General features: G+C 41.4%; 1 protein-coding gene across 1 annotated transcript in view; it reads left to right on the top strand.

Annotated features, from left to right (window-relative positions):
* Positions 1–21,203, top strand: part of CDH4 (cadherin 4) — an 809,637-nt gene that overhangs the window by 625,862 nt on the left and 162,572 nt on the right. Inside the window, exons 5-6 of the mRNA XM_075901106.1 lie at positions 6,652–6,807; positions 18,296–18,440. Coding sequence (XP_075757221.1) covers positions 6,652–6,807; positions 18,296–18,440 — 301 coding nt within the window. The remainder of the gene's footprint in view (positions 1–6,651; positions 6,808–18,295; positions 18,441–21,203) is intronic.

Raw genomic sequence — 21,203 nt, 5'->3', positions numbered from 1 at the left:
GCTTCTGTCTTCTAATCAAAGAAATTTCCCAAAAAAGCGACTGTTCTTCAAATATGGTAAACTGGTTCAGTAACTATTTTGACAAATAAACAAAGGTTATATTTTATTCACATAAAAGTCTTAATAGATAAAAAAGATTTACTAAATTATACACCAGGAATGGTCAGAATATTACAGGTGGGAAGCATTCTCCTTTTTTAAATATTATTTTTAAAAAAGCTCATAAAATGTTAAAATTATATGTTCTGAAACAAAATTAATGTGTTTTTGTACAAAGAGTATCTCAGTAGTGATAAGACATACCACATTGTCATCAGTCTTTGTGACTTTGTGAAATACACCTCTTCTCCTTACATAATTTCTCTGGAAAAACAAGTTTAATTTTTTTTTTTTTACTGAAAAGTAAGTTCAGGAAAGTGGTAGACCATCAGAATGTGTTGTGATTCACAAAAAAAAAATTGAGTTATTAATGCGGTACAGTTATCTCATAGATGTTCTTAGTGCAGCTAGATAACTCATATATATCCTGTGGTATATTTCATTTCCTATGGCTACAGTGATTTACTTACAGAAAGTTTAACCTTCATTAGTGCTAATGAAATCAATTTATAGAAAGAAGCGCATATATATATATATATATGAATACTCAGATTCTGGCCTTCCTTGATTCAGATTCCATTTTAATTCCAGGGAGGAAGGGGTTGTTTCACTGTGTCTATCAGAAACTTTGCTAAACCATTCCTCTTGCTCTTTCCATCCTTGGTAGCCAAAGGTTTGCTCAAAGTAAAAGGTTAAACATTTCCCTCAAAAGACTCTCAGACTGGTACTCATCCTGATTCTATTGATAAGACTAGATATGAACATCCATTTTCATTGCAATCAATTTTTAGTTAGATGTGTAACTCCCTGATTTGAGCTATTTTGTGTGTATTGAACGGTTGGCACCTATCTAGCAGTCAGGTCAAATGCTTACTTTCTAAAATATGCCCATATGTTATTTCCCACACAAAGGGGTTGTAGCCGCAAACCCCATAGTTCTGCAAGTTACATTTACCAACATTACTTCAGGGAGTTGATACGGAGAGCTACATTTCTAAGAGCATGCTTTAAATTCTGCATCCACAAGTTTGCTAATGCAGATTGATTAGATGTCTATCAAACTGGTGAGCTCCTACAAATACCCTTTGTGTAGACAAAAAACTGTGCTCACAACATTGTGGGCACAGATTTAATGGGCATGCTGAGGTCATGTTGAAAATGTTCCTGAAACTGTGGTCCCTGTAGGAGCCAGCTGAGGTCACTCAATTAGGGTGAACTGCAAACAGAATGGGGCAAACCCCCAAAGTCGGTGAATATTCCAATATTTAACCAATTTGTCTGGTAGTGAAGTTAGACTTACCAGCCTATAATTGCTAGGATCGCCTCTAGAGTCCTTTTTAAAAACTGTGTGTCACATTAGCTACCCTCTAGGCATTTGGTAGGGAAGATGATTTAAAGGGTAGGTTACAAAGCACAGTGCGTGAATGCCACCTGGTCCTGGTGACTTGTTACTGTTTAGTTTATGAATTTGTTCCAAAACTTCCTCTAATGACACTTCAGTCTGGGACAGTTCCTCAGATTTGTCACCTACTTTTAGATTTACCAAACCAGCATAAACAGCTTCTACACTACCTCAGGGCTTACTCAGATGTCAAAACAACACATCTCCCTTGATGTATCCAGCTCAGGACTCCACCCAGGTACCCAAATCAAATATGATCACGGTGACAGATAGGAGGAGTGCTGGCCAGCACCTGGTGACTAAGGGGTTAAACTCAGGTAGCTAGCAAGGGTGTTGGCAGGGGGCCAGAAGAACCAATGGGGATATAGTGCTGAAATTTGAATTGGATATAGATACCTGGTCTGCTGTTCCTTTGTGGATTCTAAGTTAAGGGCTGGAGGGAGCAGATGCAGTAATCAGAATTACCATGGCTATAAGAAATATTATTGGGCCTTGAAGTACGTACGGATCAGCCAAGATCATGAGTAGAGGAAAAAGTATATTTAGTTGCAATCAGGATATTTTTATTTGTTTTGGTTGTTTGGTTAAATTTCTCTGGGTGACCTGTGGCTTCTCTCCTTCATTCACTATCTAAGAGTTATCCTCTGTGTTTTAATTTCTTTCACTCAGTTGCTCTGTAACACCTATCAACTAAATATGCTTTATCAAGTAGATCTTTTTGTTTTGGTAATAAAATCTCCCTTTTTAAGGTGATGATTTGAGTCTTGTGTCCTGGAAAGAAACAGGTCTCTGTGTGTGTGTGTCTGCATGCCTCAGACTAAGAGGTCAGCTACCAGAGACTGCATTTGTTTTCTCTTTGTCTGTGTCGAGACTACATCCCTCTTTTGACAGAGGGATGTAAATTAGACACTTCGAAATTGCAAATGAAGCGGGGATTTAAATATCCTGTGCTTCATTTGCATAATTGCATCATGGCACTGTTTCGAGCAAGCACCATTTTAAAAGTAAAACCACAGTCTAGACACGGTTCTGTCGAAAACTGAGGAGTACAGGATCTTTCAAAAAAGTCTGCTGTTTTCAACAGAACCACATCTAGACTGTGGTTTTACTTTTGAAATGGCACTTGTTCGAAAGAGTGCCATGACGTGATTATGCACATGAAGCGCAGGATATTTAAATCCCTGCTTCATTTGCAATTTTGAAGTGTCTAATTTAATCCCTCTGTTGAAAGAGGGATGTAGTTTAGACACAGCCTTTGTTTTCAAGCTCTCTTGTGGAAAAGGAGTTTGGGGGTACCCCTCTGGAAGAAGTCTAAGTGCTTTCTTTCTGGGTTCAAGAAGAATGGGGGTTTTTCTTTTATTTAACTTGGTGGTGGCAGCTACCCCCCAAAAAAATCAATGAATCTCTGACAGGGGAGTTTTTGTAAGCAGAGCCTATAGAGGCAAGGTATTTAAGGTCTCTTGCGGGCCCCCATCGGAGTGCCAGAGTGGGGAACGGCTCTGACAATCACAATTACTGAAAATCTTCTTTTGTCATATACAAAAATTCTTCTGATTCCAAAGGATCAGCCACATACCAAGGTTGATGTATAACTTAGATATTTCCTCACATACATGCATATTAAATTCTTATTAACTAAACTGAAATGTATTAAAAAAGAAAAGAGTAAGTATTGGTTAAAAGATCAATATACATACAGACATGAGTTCAGTTCCGGAGGTTAACTTACATAGTTGTTCAGCTTGGTACTTGCAGATGGATCTTTATGGGACAGTGAGAAACTTGGCCACACCCATAATAAGTGGACATCTGACTAATTAAAATCATGCCAGACCACGGATGTTGCCAGACCAGAGTGCTGGACTAGAGAGATTCAACCTGCACCTGTTCTAAGCTATAATACAAGTTTAAGTCCAATCAGCTTTTCTTAGTACTAATAGCCAGAACGAGCAGTGAATCTTCTATAGGAGTGACAGATGAGGCTTTCTGTATGCACTGACCTTCAGCTCCAGAAGTGTAGGTCCAGTAAGAATCAATTATAGTAGTTTCTGGTAATAACTGACATTATTAAGTGCTAGAGGTAACAGACTATTAAATGGAGGCAGTGCACAGAGAACAGTGTACAAACTCAATAATCATCTGGACAAAGGCATCAAAGAGGATTCTCAGAGATGGTTGTCAATGCTCTGTCATTATTCTGTGATATCACATTCAGCATCATGTCAGCCTCCCAAGTGAGGAGAGGAACAAAATACTCGTTGCTCTCATATAGAGTGTTTCAGAATAGCAGCTACCCCCTACCAATTTCCTCCAGCTGATAAACAACAGTTCATCTCTCCTGCAGAATCCACCTTTGCTCACCTATAATGGAACTTCTTTCAATTCAGTTATTTGTGCCTCCTTCCTACACCATAGTATTACACACAGTGTGCAGATTTTTTCAGAAAATGCACTGCCATGCACGCTCAGCTATAAGATGGATCTGTATGATCTTCACACTAATTTATTGCATTCATAAACCTGGCAAGAAGAAAATACCTGCTTTTCTCATTGACACTTGTAGAACAGTTTGTGACAGTGTGGAGGTGGTAATTTGTTTATATGTACCTTGTACTTTGCATTTTCCTGCAAAAATGGCCCTGACATTACAAGATCCTCTTTAAATGGCTGATCTAGATAGTACTTTCCAATTTAAAGCCATACAATCAAGGTTGCTAGGGTAACATTTTAGCCTGCCTTTTTTATTTCTGTTTATCTGTTTCCAAAGTTCATGCCATATTTGATTCGTACATTTTTTAAGGTGGGAAGAAGGCAGGGGGAATGGGTTTCAAAAGCAATACTATAATGCTCTTTCGCTAAGAACAGGTTCAAATATAATGCTAGCAGTCCATCAGACATTGGTAACCCTGCATTAACAAGCCAATAAACTTGTATTGGAATGAAATGTGTATGTTTACATACAAAGAATGGTTCAAAATACAATCCTGGTGTTTGCAGAAAATCATCAAAAGTGATTAGTGGGTGACTAGTGATTTACAGATACCCATCTCTAGACACCTAAAAGGGGCTTGAGGTTTAGAGGGCAAGCATTTGACACTTTGTGAAAGTCAGGCCTCCTTTGAGGTGTCTCTACTTAGATGCCCTCAAATTACAGTTGTTATAATCACTAGTTGCTTTTGAAAACGTAGGGTCAGCATGCTCAGTCAGCCTGTTACAATTCTGGATTAAGATTTCCAAAAAGAGCCTAGGGGAATTAGGTGCCCATCTCCCTTGGGGGTATGTCCACACTATAGCACTATTTTGAATTAACTTAATTGGAAATAGTTAATTCAAATTAAGCTAATTTCAAATAGTGCATCTACACACATAAACTATTTCAAAATAGCATTTTGCTATTTCAAAATAGCATATCCACACTGACTGGACCCTGAACCGAAGTTAAGGCTGGCCGGAACCAGTGCCGGCAGGGCATCAGGTTAGGACTGAGTGTGTGGGGCTGCTGCCTGAGGCTAACTGAGATCCATGCTTAAAGGGACCCGACCCCCACCCCGGACAGACAGTTCTCAGGGTTCCCCGCTCGCTTGTCTACCTCGATGAGGGACAGCAAAGCAGTCCTGTCTTGGAGTGCCCTGAGTGCCTGCACTCGGGACACCACAGCACTCGGCCACAAGGAGCCAGAGCTGCCCCTGGGCGCTCCAGTGCATCTCATGGGGTCATTGCCATGAGCCTGGCTGCACTCGATGCAGGCTGCCATCCAGGGGGGTCTATTGGGGGACTGTCAGAATCCAGGAGGCTCTGCAGGAGAGCATCCACTCCGAGGAACCCTCAGAGCCACCCCAGTCCTCCCCACCGGGGGCTCGTGCCCCATTCCTCCCTCAAGTCCTTCCACTTACCCCTCCCTAGCCCCCCTTCCTGATGTCAAATAAAAGACACGTATGTTCAGAAATAGAAACTGGGTTTATTGAACAAAACTAGGATGGGGGGATGAACTTCTGGAGAGACTGGGAAAAGGAGGTGGGAGAGGGGAAGAGAGAGGGTGGGAGAGAGGAGGGGGAAACCTGGGGGAGAGAGAGCTGTAACGGGGAAGCAAGGGGAAGAAGGGAGAGGGGAAGCTCAGGGCCCAGGGTTGGGGGGTCTCACCGGACCAACTTGATTTTCATGCAAACCTGCTCCTGGGTTCACATGTGGCCTTTGGTGGCCAGGCTGCCATAGACGGCCGTGTTCCTCTGTCTAGCGCGGAGATCATGGACATTGGGGGCATCCCCCCCCAACCCTGAATAAGGTCCATGATCTCCGCCCTAAACCAAGAAGGCTCCTGCCTTCTCCAGCCCGTCAGGCTCCTGGGAGCTGGCAGACTGATCCTGGGGAGCAGTGGAGGGCTGGCTGCCAATGGCTTGCTGGCTCATGTTTTGGGGCCACTGGGTCAGGGGCCCCGGTGGCCACTGTTGGCTCTGGGCTGGCAGGCTTGGGGCTGGCACAGGCACTGTGGCCAGAGTCTATCCTTTTAATGGCTCCAGGGCTGAGGGAGAGGAGAGTAAGTTTCCCGAGTGGCCACCAGGGCTCCCTGGGAAGGGCTGGAGGCCGCCTATTTCGAATTAAGTGTCTACACAGCACTTAATTCGAAATAGCTATTTTGAATTTGGCATTACTCCTCGCAGAATGAGGTTTACCAAATTCAAATTAAGCGCTCCGCTATTTTGAATTAAATTCGAAATAGCGGTTTGCATGCATAGACGCTATTGAAGTTAATTAGAAATAAGGTCTGTTATTTCGAATTAACTTTGCAGTGTAGACATACCCTTAGAGTCTATTAAAAATTCCAGCTCTAAATATTTGCATGCATAATTTAATCCCTGTGGATGCGCGTGCAGTTGCATAAATTGTGAATGCAAATGGATATACTTCTGAGAATCAGTGTCAGAGGTTTCTGCTTTCTAGGTTCCAAAGGATCATTGTAAACAAAAGTGAAAATAAAACAAGTATTTGGTATGCAAATCAACTATCAGAGTTAACAGCATTTCTTATAGAAGGCTTGCAAGATGGAGCCTTAATGTCATTCTAACTATATAACGTGTTCAAATATTTGAATATCGGTGTCACCAACCCATTGTCCATAGCTTACTGATCGTTATCTTTAATTATATATACAGATTCGTTCTGATAAGGACAGTGAGATCCATATCAGATACAGCATCACTGGAGTAGGAGCTGACCAGCCACCTATGGAAGTCTTCAGCATTGATCCTGTGTCTGGCAGAATGTATGTGACACGTCCAATGGACAGGGAAGAAAGGGCTTCCTACCATGTAAGTATATGTCAGTCTTTTTTTAATGTGTTGTACATGTATCCCCCTACTCCACAGCCCCTCTTCACTAGAACAGTGTAAAAGGGCTTTGTGGCTAGAACACACACAAAGATTTGGGTCTTTCCCTAAGTTTTGGGGTCTGCACTCACAAAGTCAAAGTAAAACCATCAGAACTGCTTGATTTCATCAAGGGGTTTTACCTTGTCACAGAATGTTTTGTACAATTTCGAGGTAGAAGTCAGGAGCCCCCATTTGTTTGCTCAAAGTGAGGGCCCATACTGGCATTTTCCATTCATAAGGATGTGAGAAAGTTCAGAATGTATTGATCACATATTTGATTCTGCATCAATTCAGTTAAATCAGTGCATTTTGTATACGTCTCTATGGGAGGTAGAAGGTGGAATTTCCAGTACAAGGAGACATACCTGCACTAGCTGTCATCAAACTAGCATGCCAAAATGTGAAATGTTGCCTTAGAGCTAACCTAACATCTTGGATTGGATCGTTCTTGAAACAACTATCTCCTCGTGTCACTCACCAACACTACACTTCTGTTTTTAGCGCCTTGCTTCGATTGACATGGATATGTCCTCTTGAGCTGGAATGTATATTTTCCAGCTCCAGTATAGACATACCCTTTAGGTGTAGACTCTATTATAGGTTGGCCCTTGTTAAGATACATACATAAAAACATAAGAACAGCCATACTGGGACAAACCAATGTTCCATCTAGCCCAGAAGTCTGTGTGCCGACAGTGGCCAATACCATATGCCCCAGAGGGAGGGAACACAACAGGTAATCCTCACGTGATCCCTTCTCTGTCACCCATTTCCAGACAAACAGAGGCTAGGGACACCATGCCTACCCATCCTGGCTAATAGCCATTGATGGACCTAACCTCCACAAATCTATCTAGCTCTTTTTTTAACCCTGTTAAAGTCCTAGCCTTCACCACATCCTCTGGCAAGGAGTTCCACAGGTTGACTGCACTCAGTGAAGAAAAACTTCCTTTTGTTTGTTGGTGTCATAGCTGTTGCCACCATGGCCTTGTACTGTAGACCCAGACCACAGTGTCAGAAGGGGGTTTTCCATCATGGTAAGAACTCCAGCACATCAAGTAGGGGTAGCCAGGTCAAAGCATTTAGCCATCAATCTATCTGTGATTACACCAGGATTAGGTCACTGCCTAGCGCACAGCTGTAAAGTTGTCACACCCTGGAGTGCCCTAGCTATGTTGACCTAAATTTTAAGTATACATCAGGGTTAAGTTTAGCCAATGTAAGGGCTGGTCTGTTCTATAAAGTCAGGTGAAGTGGGGCTGTGAAAAATTTTGTTTGTGATGTGGTTAAACTAACCTAAGCCCCATTGCAAATATCTTCTGTCAATCTGAATCTACTGCCTCTTGAATTTACTGCTGCAATGGAAGAACCGCTTCCATCTCTGTAGCGCAGTGGTTTTCAAAGGAGAGGTCATGACCTAGTACTGGGTTGTGGAATGTCAGGCACTGGGTCTTGTTGCTGCAGGGGGATCAGGTGACCGTTGGGGGTGCTACTTGCCTGTCCTGGCATTGCAGACTGTGCGTTGCCTCAGAAACGGTCAGCAGCAGACTCAGCTCCTCGGTTGGGGGAGGGGTAGAGCACAGGACTCCATGCACTGCCCCTGTTCTGTGCACTAGATCCACAATTCCATTGGCTGGGAACCTGCTGCTGGCTGTTTCTGGGGTGCAGCATGGTCTGCAGTGCCAGGAGAGGCAGGAAGCTGCCTTAGCACCCCTGCTGCAGCACAGACCGGGACCTGCCCCAGGTAAGCCACTCCTGCCCCAGCTTTGATCCCCCCCCTTGCCAAAACCAGAGCCCCCTCCTACTTCCAAAGCTCTTATCCTCAGCCCCACCTGGAGCCCACATTCTAGTCTAATTATGTTTGGTCGCAAGCACCAACAATTTTCTTCAACTGTGTCATGAGAAAAAAAAGTTTGAAACCCGCTGTTATAGTGTACCATACAGCAGCTGTGTCATTGTAGCATTTCTAGACAAAACCTAATCTGAGCCTGCTTTAAACTAATGGATTGCCCACACACCCAGTATTACACCAATTTAGGGTGCAGCTACACTAGAAAACTATTGTGACACAGCTGTAGGAGGTTTTCTATCACTGTAGTAAATCCATCTCTTCGAGAGGCACCATCTTGAAGAGATGGATTCTTCCATTGACCTGGCAGTATCTACGCTGGGGCTTGGGTCAGTTTAACAGTTTAACACAGTTTTTCACAGTTCTGAGTGATGTAGGTTAGACAACGTAACTTGATAGCATAGCAGTGGTTAACTGGGAGCTGAGCAAGCTTGTGCATAGACCAGGCCTAAAAAAATGTGAAAGAGCAATACCAACATTAGGGTGTCATGGGACATTGTTGATTCATCGCTCATGACTGCAGTTGAACATGCAGTAACAATTATAATCATTTCTCATTTTAAATCCTCTCAGACAGTACAGTGAGTGGATTTTACAAGATCTTACATAGGTAAATAGATTAATAGTAAATACAAGGGAATTAATAAAGATTAGGAACACCAGGAGATGCTTCCATAGTCTCTACTGGTTCACAAAATATTCCACCTGCAGAGTAATTACAGAGTACCTGGTCTTTGTGTTATAATCTACTGCACAGTTATAGTCACAAAGTATTACAACATATAATCAAACAGTAAAAATAAAGTCACTCAGACTGATAAAAAAAATATATTACTCCTTGCATGCCAGCTGCACACGACTTCAGTATTTTCTGCATCTGACCATTAGCTCTTTTCTATAGCAGCTACAAAAAGTTGTTTCGTGAATTGTTTTATATCAGCATTAGACCCACCCTTTGCTCTCATAACAGTCATTGCTAGGAATGCTATAAAATATTCCTAACTTCTGTGTCAGAGATGCACAGTTTGGCCAAGTCTACACTCAGGAATAAGTTTGAATCAAGTTACTCAACTCCAGCTATGTTAATTGCCTAGCTAGAGTTGACGTATATTGATTCGAACTTTGGCGCCATCTCCACAGCAGGAGGTTGAGGAGAGAAATGTTTCCATTGACTTCCCTTATTCCTTGCAAGTAGAAGTACCGGCACCAATGGGGCACCCTCAGTGTTTGATTTAGTGGGTCCTTACTAGACCCGCAAAATCAAACACCAGAACATTGATCTCCGGAGCATCAATCCGTGGGTAAGTATAGACGTGGCTTTTGTTAGCTTTATCAGGTGTCTAGTTAACTAAGGTGACAATGCTTCTGGATAGAAGTAGAGGGACAAAGAAAATAGATTGCCTCTTAAGTTGGATGGGAAGAGAGATTTTCCTCTGTGCACAAGAGCAATTATTTTGTCTGCTATACCCATAAAATATGAAGAGGATTATTTTGAAAAAAAGGAATATTTGAGCTAGAGCCTATGTTGTGTCAGTGTTTTCGATATTTTTTCAGTGCTGCTGGGTCATTATAACAGCTCAGTTGATATAATTCACAAGCTAACACCTTTGATGGAGCCATTATGATGTCTAGTAGTAGACACTCTGAGCTAAAAAAAATGACACTGTCTCCCATAATAATGACTTATGTGACCCATAATACATAAAAAATGTACCTTATAAGTATATTTAGACCAGAAATCTCAAGGAAAGCTTGGAAAGGTGTTTGGGGCAGAGGAAGCAATATTAATTTCCAACACCTGGAATCAATGAGAACTTCTTTTATTCTCATTTATGGGAGTCTCTTTTCTGGAAGGCGAGACACATAGGCATAACCAAACACAACCATAGCCAAATTAAAGCTTAATAAATTATTAGTAGATATAATAAGTCCATTATAGGCAGGAGCAGTGTATGACACAACAAATCCTGCATCTTACCAAGGGCCTGGGGTTAGATTTGATGACCCTTGTGGGTCCTTCTAACCCTATGGTTCTGTGTTTCTGTTTTAAATGGCTGTAGGCCTATCTGTAGAAAGTGTTCATAGATAATTTTAAGTCATGGCTATGATTTATTAAACCATTAGATTGTGCATTTATTAACCCTGTATAGCCCATTTCTAAATATACCTTTATATAAAGTGGTAAGTAACCCACCATTCTGTGATGAGGCAAGTGTCCCAGAATTATAGGAAGAAAGAAAACATGCTCGGTGCAAGACTTCCCTGCATGGGACGTAACTAGATCTGTTTGTGATTCTTTCTCTCTAAGCAGTGAAGACAGAGGTCAAATCTTTATCTGGTCTTAATCAGCATAGCTCCATTATTATGACTGTTGTTCCTTGGAGCCCCAGCTATGAACTAGTACTCCACTCTGCCTGCAGCTATACAAACACAGAACAAAAAAACCTGTTGTGTGTATAGACAATTGACCCACAATGTGGGAAGCAGCATGAACCCTAAGCAGAATGAACAATATGAGGGCTACAAGCATCATGGGAAGTTGCAGGATTTATTTTCCCCTTTAGGGGGCATACTGGAGAAGGGAGAGGGTAAATGTGAGGAAAATGGAAGGGAGATGGGACATGGAAAGAAAGGAGGTCAGGCAGGAGAGAATAGGATAAGGAGGCAGGTGTGGAGTGTAAAGTTACCCAAAGGACCAGCAGACACGGCGGTTACTGCCCCTACCAGCTGGCGTGCCTAGTTGGCGCCTCTCTGTAGTTTTCTGCCAAGTTCCACATGTTGGGAGAAGAGGAGAGGTGGTGTGTGGTCCTAGTGCCCTCAGAGGCAGGAACTTTCCTGTGCAAGGGTGATGCATTCATTCTAAAAGGTCGGGGGGAGGGGGGGTTGAGGCCTTGCCCCCTCCATGGCCCCACCCTGTCTTGTCTCTTCCTCTCAAAGCCTTCTGGCCAAGCCAGAGGCCAGAGGTAGACTGGGGAGCATGGGCCCTCCTTCTGCCCAGGATGGGGGCGGGGGAGCACTGAGAGCAAACCCAGGACTCCCCAGCCAGTACAGGAGGCTCCCTGCCACTGCCTCTCACCCTGTCACAGCTCTGGCTTCCAGGCTGTCTCAGGGTGGGGTCTCAGGAGCCAACGAGCTGCAGCTGGGCCATGGTAACTGTGACTTTGGGAAGCTCCAGACCCTCCATACACCCTGGACAGGGAGACCCAAGGGCAGCAGATGGGCCAGGGTCTGTTCTCAGGCCCACCCTCCCTGGGCTGATGGAGGGTCTGTGGCTCCACCAAACAACCAGGGTTTCTCAGACCACTCTTGCCCAAGTTGGGCTCCAGCTTCCAGCCTTGCTGAAGTGCTCAGATGTGTGGGGGAAAAAAGGGGCAGGGAGCCGGACCAATGGCCCTTGGTCCCTTCTATTCCAGGACCCTTGTGCATAGTTCTGGGACCAAAGAGATGCTGTGGGGGAGTGGCCCTTGCTAGGCCCCATTTTTTGTTCACTCCTGCAAGACAGCAGTCCCTGTCTTGGTTCCTTACGCCGCTGCAGGCATCTATGGGTGACTCCTCTTCTGCTCCAAAGAAGTTGATTTGTCTTATGCCAGGTTATTGTCACTGAGGGTCCTTCTGGAAAGCACCAACTCTTCTAGAGACAGGTCTGATCCTGGATCCAGACACATCTGAACTTTGGGAACAGTTGGATCCAGATGTAGGTTTGGATCTGAATTTCACAGCTCCATTAATCCCTAGATATTATTAATACCTAATCTCAATTCTTTTTAGTTCACAAATTTTCAGCAGGTATAAATCCACCTAAGATCAGTAGAACTACCTTGATTTTCACCAGGTAAAAATCTGGCCCCTGGGTGTTGAGCAACGTAACATATTGGACTATCTTCTGTGTGCCACAGGCTTGAAAGTTCAGCAGGGAAGGCTGGGTATGATATATGCAGCTCCATTTTTTAAAGACCCAAATGGAGCTAAATCTTTTCAGCATCTCTCTCAGCATCAAGTGCTGTCCATGTCCATTTTATTTCTAAATCACCCAAAAAACAAACATAAAAAATCTTCCTGAGAACTACGGAGGACACGCACCAGAGATCTGTGTCATTAACTCCCAAATTTTCAATGTATATTTTCTTTTGTATAATTATCCTGATTGCTTCAAGATTGCTCTTTCTAAACCACTCATCTTTTAATTTTCCATGTTAAGAAGCATTCTCCTGATGAAACACCGCCCCCCCCCACTTACACACACTGTTTTTTTCTGAGATGAGCCATATAAATGTTTAATTATGTTGGTAGTTCTGAAGCAAATTCACTTGCCAGATTTTAATATTTCTCTTGAGCTTGAGAGGGATGGATTTTCCAAGGCTCTGATTCATTGCAGCAGTACTTTCTCTGTTTCATATAGGTCTCCATGCTAAAAAACTTAGGGGAGATATCAGTGTTTAATATGGATCACTTCTGACCACGGCCATCCTGCGTTCCCATCAGCTCTCTGTGGTATATGTAGGTGATGACTCTCTGCTTGCACTGATGGACAAATCAGTTTCTCCTGGAGCTTTTCTGTTTATTTCAGTTGCCAGAACTTACCATCAAATGGAAGTCAGTAGTGACGGGCAAACAGACCAGTTAGTCTTACATATTTTCAATTTATTAATAAAGCGCCATCCCCATAATATTTACCAGTCAGGCAACAATATTAAATTAACATGCCTCATTTATATGACTGTTTTTAAATACAGATGTAACTTAGAATAATCCCAAGCAGCGCTTTGCTTCCATTTACACATTTATGAAATATCATTCAGTCAAAGATGTCTGGACAAGAGGAGATTGGTTACAGGCTGAAACAGGAATAATTAAAACTGTATGGGAGACAAAAATGATTTGCTTCTTATTGTAACCATGTCGCTCTATTAGAAAGACAAGGGGGTGAGGGAATTTCTTTTACTGGACCAGCTTCTATTGGTGAAAAAAAAAGACAAATTTGCAAACTTATGCATCTCTTCTTCTGTTCTATGTGAGCTTGAAAGCTTGTCTCCTCCACCAACTGAAGTTGGTCTAATATAAGACATCCCCTCTCTGAGACTATGTCTAGACTGAAGGCTTCTTTCAGAAGAAGCTTTTCCAGAAAAGATCTTCCTGAAAAACTTCTTCCGAAAGAGAGCATCCACACTGAAAAAGCACATCAAAAATCTATTTGCTTTTTCAAAAGATAGCGTCCACACTGATTGGCCGCTATCTTGCATTTAAACTGTGATTACTATGGACAGAGTGGCCACCAGGACACCTGTGCTTTTTCCTCTTTCCTCTTCTTCTGAAAGAACTCCCTCTTCCCCGTCCACATATGCCTTTTTCTTCCTCATAGAGGTTTCTTCCTCATAGAAAGAGGATTGCCAATGTCAGAAAAATCCCTCTGTTTCGATTTTCTTTAGAAAGAACGTGATTGCAGTATAAGTGACTTTTTTTCAGAAAAATTGCCATTTTTCCAAAAAAAGAATCTGTAGTGTAGACATACTCCCAGACAAAAGGACAATCAGAAACAAGGAACTTGACCCAGCACTTCTTGCAATAATTAGTTTTGAACCAAGTTTACAAAAGCTTAAATGTAATTCTGGTCATTTGTGCCATAATAGCCTGATTTACATGTTTAATTATGATAAAGTGTGTGGCAATTAGGCACAGAATTGCATACCTCATTTTTTAAAAGATCTGTCACTTACTGATAATACATATTTACATTAATGGTGTTAGTGCAGAAGTAGTATTTAGATTTAAAACATTGTACCTTGTTGACTTTGACTAACTACCTTCAGACAGCACCAGCCTCCAGGGTCATCAGCAGTCATGATGCTGAAGCATTTGTGTACCAACAGCTCCATTTGTGCTAGGAACTGCCGGGGGGGGGGGGGGGGTGAGAAACCCACAGAAAAAAACACAATGGTAGCTGCTGCTAATGAAGGATTTTAAAAAATATTTTTAAAAATATTTGTTCGTGGGGACTGGCCAACTACAAAATAGAACTATGACTACTTCTGTCAGCAGAGGATCTGAACAACGAGCTAGACTTTATTTATATTTATGAATCCTATTCAATGGCTGTTGGATTGCAACATTTTCCATTACTCATATTTATACTTTCTCTAATTTGCAGCCAAGACCATTCTCTTCACTTGGTGATAACGTTAATGTTTAATGTCAACTTTAATGAACAGTTACTAAATACCCCAGCAAGCACCCCATTTGAAATTGCACCTGATGGTCTCCCATTTTAATGCTTTTGTGTGCTCCTACCTTCTTTCCTACCCGAGGCTATGGCAACTGGCTTTTCAAATAATGGTTTCTGCACTTACAGAAGTTTTTTAATCCCTTCCTGAATGGGATTGTGCTCCTTTCCAGTTGCCAGGAGTAAACATGACCGTAGTTTTGTCACCTTGCCCCGAATACTCACGTTTCATGAAAAAACACTTCAGAGTATCAACTTCTCATCCCATGCGTTGTCTCATCACAACATCCATCATGTAGCAGATGGAACTTGATTGCTGCCCTGCCCGCTGAGCACTGTGTGAGACTAAATCATGCATACTGAATAAATAAGACATAGTCATATATACTTGTGGAGCAAGAAAGTGTAAAATACGCTGGGCTTCATAAGGTGGGGTCTGTGTTTCTCAATCTGAGTGCTCCAGGCTACATCAAGCATGGGACAGACTGCAGGACAAAAGAAAATGGAAGAGGGCAGGGAAAGCTGCCTTATATCTTCTTCACCCTGGCCCTCTTTAAGTGTGCCTCAAAGCAGCAGGTGGCCCCTTGAAAGCCACCTGCCTTCCCTACCTGCTCCAGCAATGACCTCTAAAGCAGCCAGCCCCAGGAACTACTCTCCTGCATTATTATAGACTAGCCTGCTAGCATGAGCTTCTCTTTCCCATGGAGTTCATGTCAGCTGCAGTTGACACTAGCAGATGGTCCTGACCCCCAGGTAATGAGTATATAGTCTATGAGAGAAAGAAGGGATATGGAGGGAAGGTCATTGTCAGGTGAAAGAAATAAACAACCACCAAAAGTGTGTGCACGTATGCAATGGAGGAAGGTCATTGTCAGGTGAGAGTAATAAGAAACAACCAAAGAGTGTGTGTGTGTGTATATGCACATGTGCACACGTGTGCACCCCCCATGGACACACACACCACACAGAAAACAGAAAAAAAGAGAGGAGGAGAGAAAACATGGTCAGAAAGAGAGGCAGTAACAACCATACAAGAGGGATGAACGGGGGAGGAGAGGGGCTGCACATCACTAACTTCAATTCCTCAGGGGTGCAAGCCCTAGTTCAAACGTGCATACATTCAAGTACTGTTCTCACCTTCAGCATTCCATTTGGAGGCTCAAATTCTGATGTTACCATGGAGGAGGAGGAGTCTCGTGCGTGTGCCTCGCTGCAGGTTTAGTGACATGACTGCAGTCTTGCTTATTGATTCTTTTTTCTTAAGTGAATCAGGAACGTATGCATCTTTACGCAGGCTTGGTATGTGTGACAAGTAGATAGACGTGCAGTACTGAGAAATTACTTATTCCAAAAGATTTCAAACAAGAGCTATCAAATGTAATTAAAATTTGGGGGAATGAGGGAGCCAGATCTGAAAGAGAAAGATATCGGTTTTGCACTCTGCTTTATCTCAGCGTTTCCGCTCCTGAAACTGCAGCAAGAAGGAATCCAGTGAGGCTTCAGTTTGAAGATAATAACTTTAATTTTAGCTCCGAATTACTTTTTTTCAAAGGCAGTCTGACCTTTGACTTGGAAAAGTTATTGAATTGCTACAGCTGACATAATGAAGGATAGCTCTGCTGACACAAGTCAAAGCCGTTTATGCATAGGCGTGAAATGCAAATATTAAGAGCACTAAGAATCAGGGAACACAAATGATATAGACTATATTAAAACCAAAGTCAGACTTTTTAAAAATGTGATTTTTAAGCTTTTAATTTTTTTTCCCACCTTCACAGTTTGTGTGGTAGTTTGCTCTCTAGCCTGGATTAGATCTCAATCCAGCATATCAAATAACACCTGATTATATTTGTTAAGCCTTTTTGAAAATATATAGAAAGGGGTAAAATCCTATCAATCATAGTCTTGGCAAAAGGAAAAGTCTGAAATCAATATTAAATACAATTAGCAATCTTATGTGCCATGCATTAGAAGAACTACATATTACTTTGACACGTTGGGCCTAAATTTTAGAAGTGCTAAGAATCTGCAACTTCAGTTGAAGTCAATGAGAAATGTTGATACCAGCACATCTGAAAATCCATGACATTATACAGAAGGAGTCTTGTAGGGGAAAGCATGATAGCAGCTGGTATAATATGAAGAATTCACTAAGGGCCGATTGGGCACGCCTGCTTGTATATCGGATGTGTAAGTGACAGCCCTGTTTATCTAGACAGCAGTTTCACCAAGCTCCTTTTATTCAGAGTTTTCATTCTTTGTTCATTAGTAGTTCAGAATCTGCCCCTGAGGTTTTGAACACTGTCCCTGATTTTTATGTCAGTACAGGGATTCAGCAGTGCTCACTGGTACTGAAATGAGGGAAAGTGACAAAATTGAAGCTTCAGTGCTCTCCCAGAGCCAGATGTCTCTCCATTGGCCAACTTAAGTCAGGCACAATGCAAGACTTTCATGGCCAGGCCTTTTTCCAAGACAGCTTCAATAAAATACATTCAGTGCACACTCCATTTAGAGCAGCCATCTGTTCCATATAATGAAGGAGCTATCCATTTTTTTTTCTCTCACCTGATTACTGATTGTTCCAGACTATTGTTGATTGCTTTGTTTTATTAATTACTCATTTTGACATGCTGTATCTGTCCCTTTTATTATGAAAACAGATGGTCTTGGTTTCCTAATTCCTATTTCTAATAAGATGGAGTCCCAGTGCCATTTTAACTGAGAACTCAGCAGTACAGTGCTGGCTATTATAATGTTGCATCCCTGATGCTGTAATTAATGTTGAGATGGGCATCCCATTCTTAACAATACATGGTTTCTTCCCTTTGAAGACACTGAATAAATATAGGGAAGGGGCCATTTTTTTGTTCAATGTTTCTAGGGTGCCTAAGACAATGGTTGCTGTTAATGACTAGTGCTCCTAGGTGCTACAAAATACAAATAGTACTTATTAATTGCCACTTGTTATTGTGGCCACAAAGCAATTTAAGATTCCATGATAAGTTATTGAAGTTCTTGTGACCTGTGCAAAATAACAGTAAGCAAAAATTAGTCTTTGGAGATTGCCAAGTAACAATTACTACTTTTCTTGAACTACTTAAATGTAGTGATTTATTAGCAGTGGAGAAAAACAATTCTTTTTAGCTAATAATAAAATTATATCTGTTTCTCTTTTCTATTATTTTTGTAGGTTTTTTTTTTAATGTTCAGCCCTGATGCGAAATGTTGTATGTCCTGCAAAGCCTAGATGAAAACAATTATCTGTTGGTGCATCTATAGAACTGACACTCATATTGTTTAACTTTTGGAAAATCCATTTGATTCTGCCACTCACATTATACTTCCACTTTGTTTATTTCCAGCTGAGGGCTCATGCTGTGGATATGAATGGAAACAAAGTGGAGAACCCCATTGACCTCTACATCTATGTGATTGATATGAATGACAACAGGCCTGAGTTTATAAACCAAGTCTATAATGGATCTGTTGATGAAGGATCTAAACCAGGTAGAGTTGGAAAAACTCTTATGATAAGTCTAAGTCTTCAACTAAAAAGCACACAAGTTAATTTGATCACATGTTCCAGGTCTCCTCATGATGCTTAGAGATTGTTCTTTTTTGTTAAAATTTGAAGAACACTAGAACAATTAAGCTACACTATCTCACACTTAGAAGGGGAGGAGGTGTAGAGTTGGATAAAATGGGACCTTTGTCCAAATGACACAATTTGGAAGTTTTATTTGCAAAAGCAACTGTCCGCTGAAGCTTTGTAAAATCAATTTTGGTGTTGCCTGTCTCATATATCTGTTATATTTACAGTGGTCTACAGCAACATGGAAACAGTACAGTAATAGTGACAGAAGTCTAATAAGAAAAGCAAACTCTACAATCATCTTGAATTTTACCTGACTGTACACTTGAGATATTGTGTGTTTGACTGTCTGAAACTTAATCTAGTAATTTGTAAGCTCAGTATTTACCATCCACTCTGATCCCAAGAAAGTTGTGCAAAACCAACTAAATCATATGGGACATGATCCAAAAATCATTCTAGGAAATGTTAAGGTTCACATTAACTTCATAGCATATGATCTTGTGTCATGATTTTTCTGCCAATGATGAATTACACAGAGATCTGAGACCAGATTAAATAGAAAAACTCTGTGCAAACTCTCATGCGAAATCAGCGAATACTATATCTGTGCATAGAGTTGAGGCCATTTTAAAAGTCTTTGGAAAGAATTAGCCTTTTTTATCATTTCCTTTCCAGATATATTGTTGATTCCTTATCAGGGCAGAACAAAAATTAGGAAATTTAGAATATGGTAAATAGTTTGCTTTAGCTTATTGCTGCATATAACCAATATGAATGCATTCCTTATATAGCGAAGAAGTGGAGATGGTTGTAAAAACTATTTTTTGGTAATCTGCTATAAAATACAAAGCACCTGAAGCTTTAATGAGATTTTTTTTCCCCCTGGATAAATTTATCTTCAGTTGTTTATAGATAGAAGGGTTAAATATCACATGACTTTTGGTTTGTGTCAGCAAACATTTATCATTACTTCTCTGCCGCCTGAGGTAGTTGTCATAGAGAAGTCTCCCGAGGCCACTATTTTTAACAAGGTGAATTGCAATCCTGATTGATTGTCTTTCAGCAGTGTGAAGAATGGCTGTTGTGCTGACATGTAGTGGGGACAAAATGTGACATTATTTCTTGAGGAAAGAACATTACACAACTTCCTCTTGATATGTTTGAGGTAGAGATGCACCAAAGCTTCAGCATTCTCATCCAGATTCTGAGCCTCAGAATTAGGATGTAAAGAAACTGAACTGATCATTCTAATGACTCTTTCACAGAGGAAGTTTTTTCTCCCCTATTGCATTGAAGCCACATTGAGGCTTCCACATACAAGTTATCAAGCTCTGAAGTGCTTATTGAAATAAGCCATGATGCTCATGATATTTCCATAACAAATCAGACTTCCCAAATCTTATTGTAAAACAAATCAATATTGAAAGTGTTCCCAAATGTTTAACTAGCTCTGCTCATTAGGATGATGGAAGGAGTAAATTGCAGCCCTTTCTTGTTTGAAATCCAGATAAGCCTATAAGCCATTAAATCAGGATAGGACTACAAAATACTTATGCCTCTGGTTATACAAGTGATTTTTGGTATTCTGCATCCCAGACCAGTGTGTCTGCCTTTAAGGCAGGTAAATGGGAAGCGGTCTGTTTTATTCCAAAGCAATTACATTTGCCTTTGATGTATTTATTTCCCCTCCTTTCTTGTTTAATCAGCATACTTTTAAAGGTTTATACTAGTTGTTGAATTGCTGTTCCTTGCCTCTTTAAGCTTGCTGGGGGACTTGGGTGTCTGGTGCCATCTTTCTGCAAACATGTAATGTTGAGATAATAATGGAGAGGCCATAGTGTTAAGTTGTGCATCTTGTACCCTCCTTACCTTACAGCCAGTCTCCAAGTTACAAACAGTCAATTTACGACCATTCACATTTACAACCAAACCTCTCACTACACTGTCATAAAGGCGGTCCCCGAGTTATGAACGCGACCCGCGCTTACGAACAGCACGGTCACAATGTAACTCAATGGGGTCTGACTTACGAACATTTTGAGTTACGGCCAAGTGTTTGGTCCATAACCCTTTCGTAACTTGGGGACCAGCTGTATTCCAGCTGGGGCATCACTGTTTTGTTTGGAGACATATATAGCTAAAATGAAGTACATGATATATCAAGATAATCATAAAGCTCTCAGGGACTTGGATACATCTTCTTTTCACTCAACTTATATCAGGAAGTTACAGTAGTAAGAAGGTACAATACACTGCGGAACAAGATCGAATTAAGATACACAACTTCAGCTACATTAATTGCGTAGCTGAAGTCGAAGTAGTTTAACTCAGCTTTTGTCACTGTCTACACTGCAAGAAGATCAAGGAAGAACACTCTTCCTTTGACTTGCCTTACTCCTCGTGAAATGAGGGTTACTGCTATTGACAGAAGTGCCCCACTCGGATCAAATTAGCAGTCTAAAGTTGACCGCTAATTCGAATCCTGGAAGATCGACAGCAGCAGCTTCGATCTTCCTCTGCAGTGTAGACATACCCTAATAGTCTTTGTACAGTGCAAAAAAATAAAACAAAACCAAAAACAAACCCTGCAGCCAGGATTCCTAATTATTCATCATAATGACCAATAAATGAAAGGTAACAAATAGCCTTCAGAAAACAAATGGCAAAGTGTGTTC

The sequence above is a fragment of the Pelodiscus sinensis genome, chromosome 18 (genome assembly GCF_049634645.1).
Source record: "Pelodiscus sinensis isolate JC-2024 chromosome 18, ASM4963464v1, whole genome shotgun sequence".
In the NCBI taxonomy this organism is placed as follows: Eukaryota; Metazoa; Chordata; order Testudines; family Trionychidae; genus Pelodiscus; species Pelodiscus sinensis.
The sequence above is the reverse complement of the archived record's forward strand: the minus strand, read 5'-3'. Positions and strand labels throughout refer to the sequence as shown.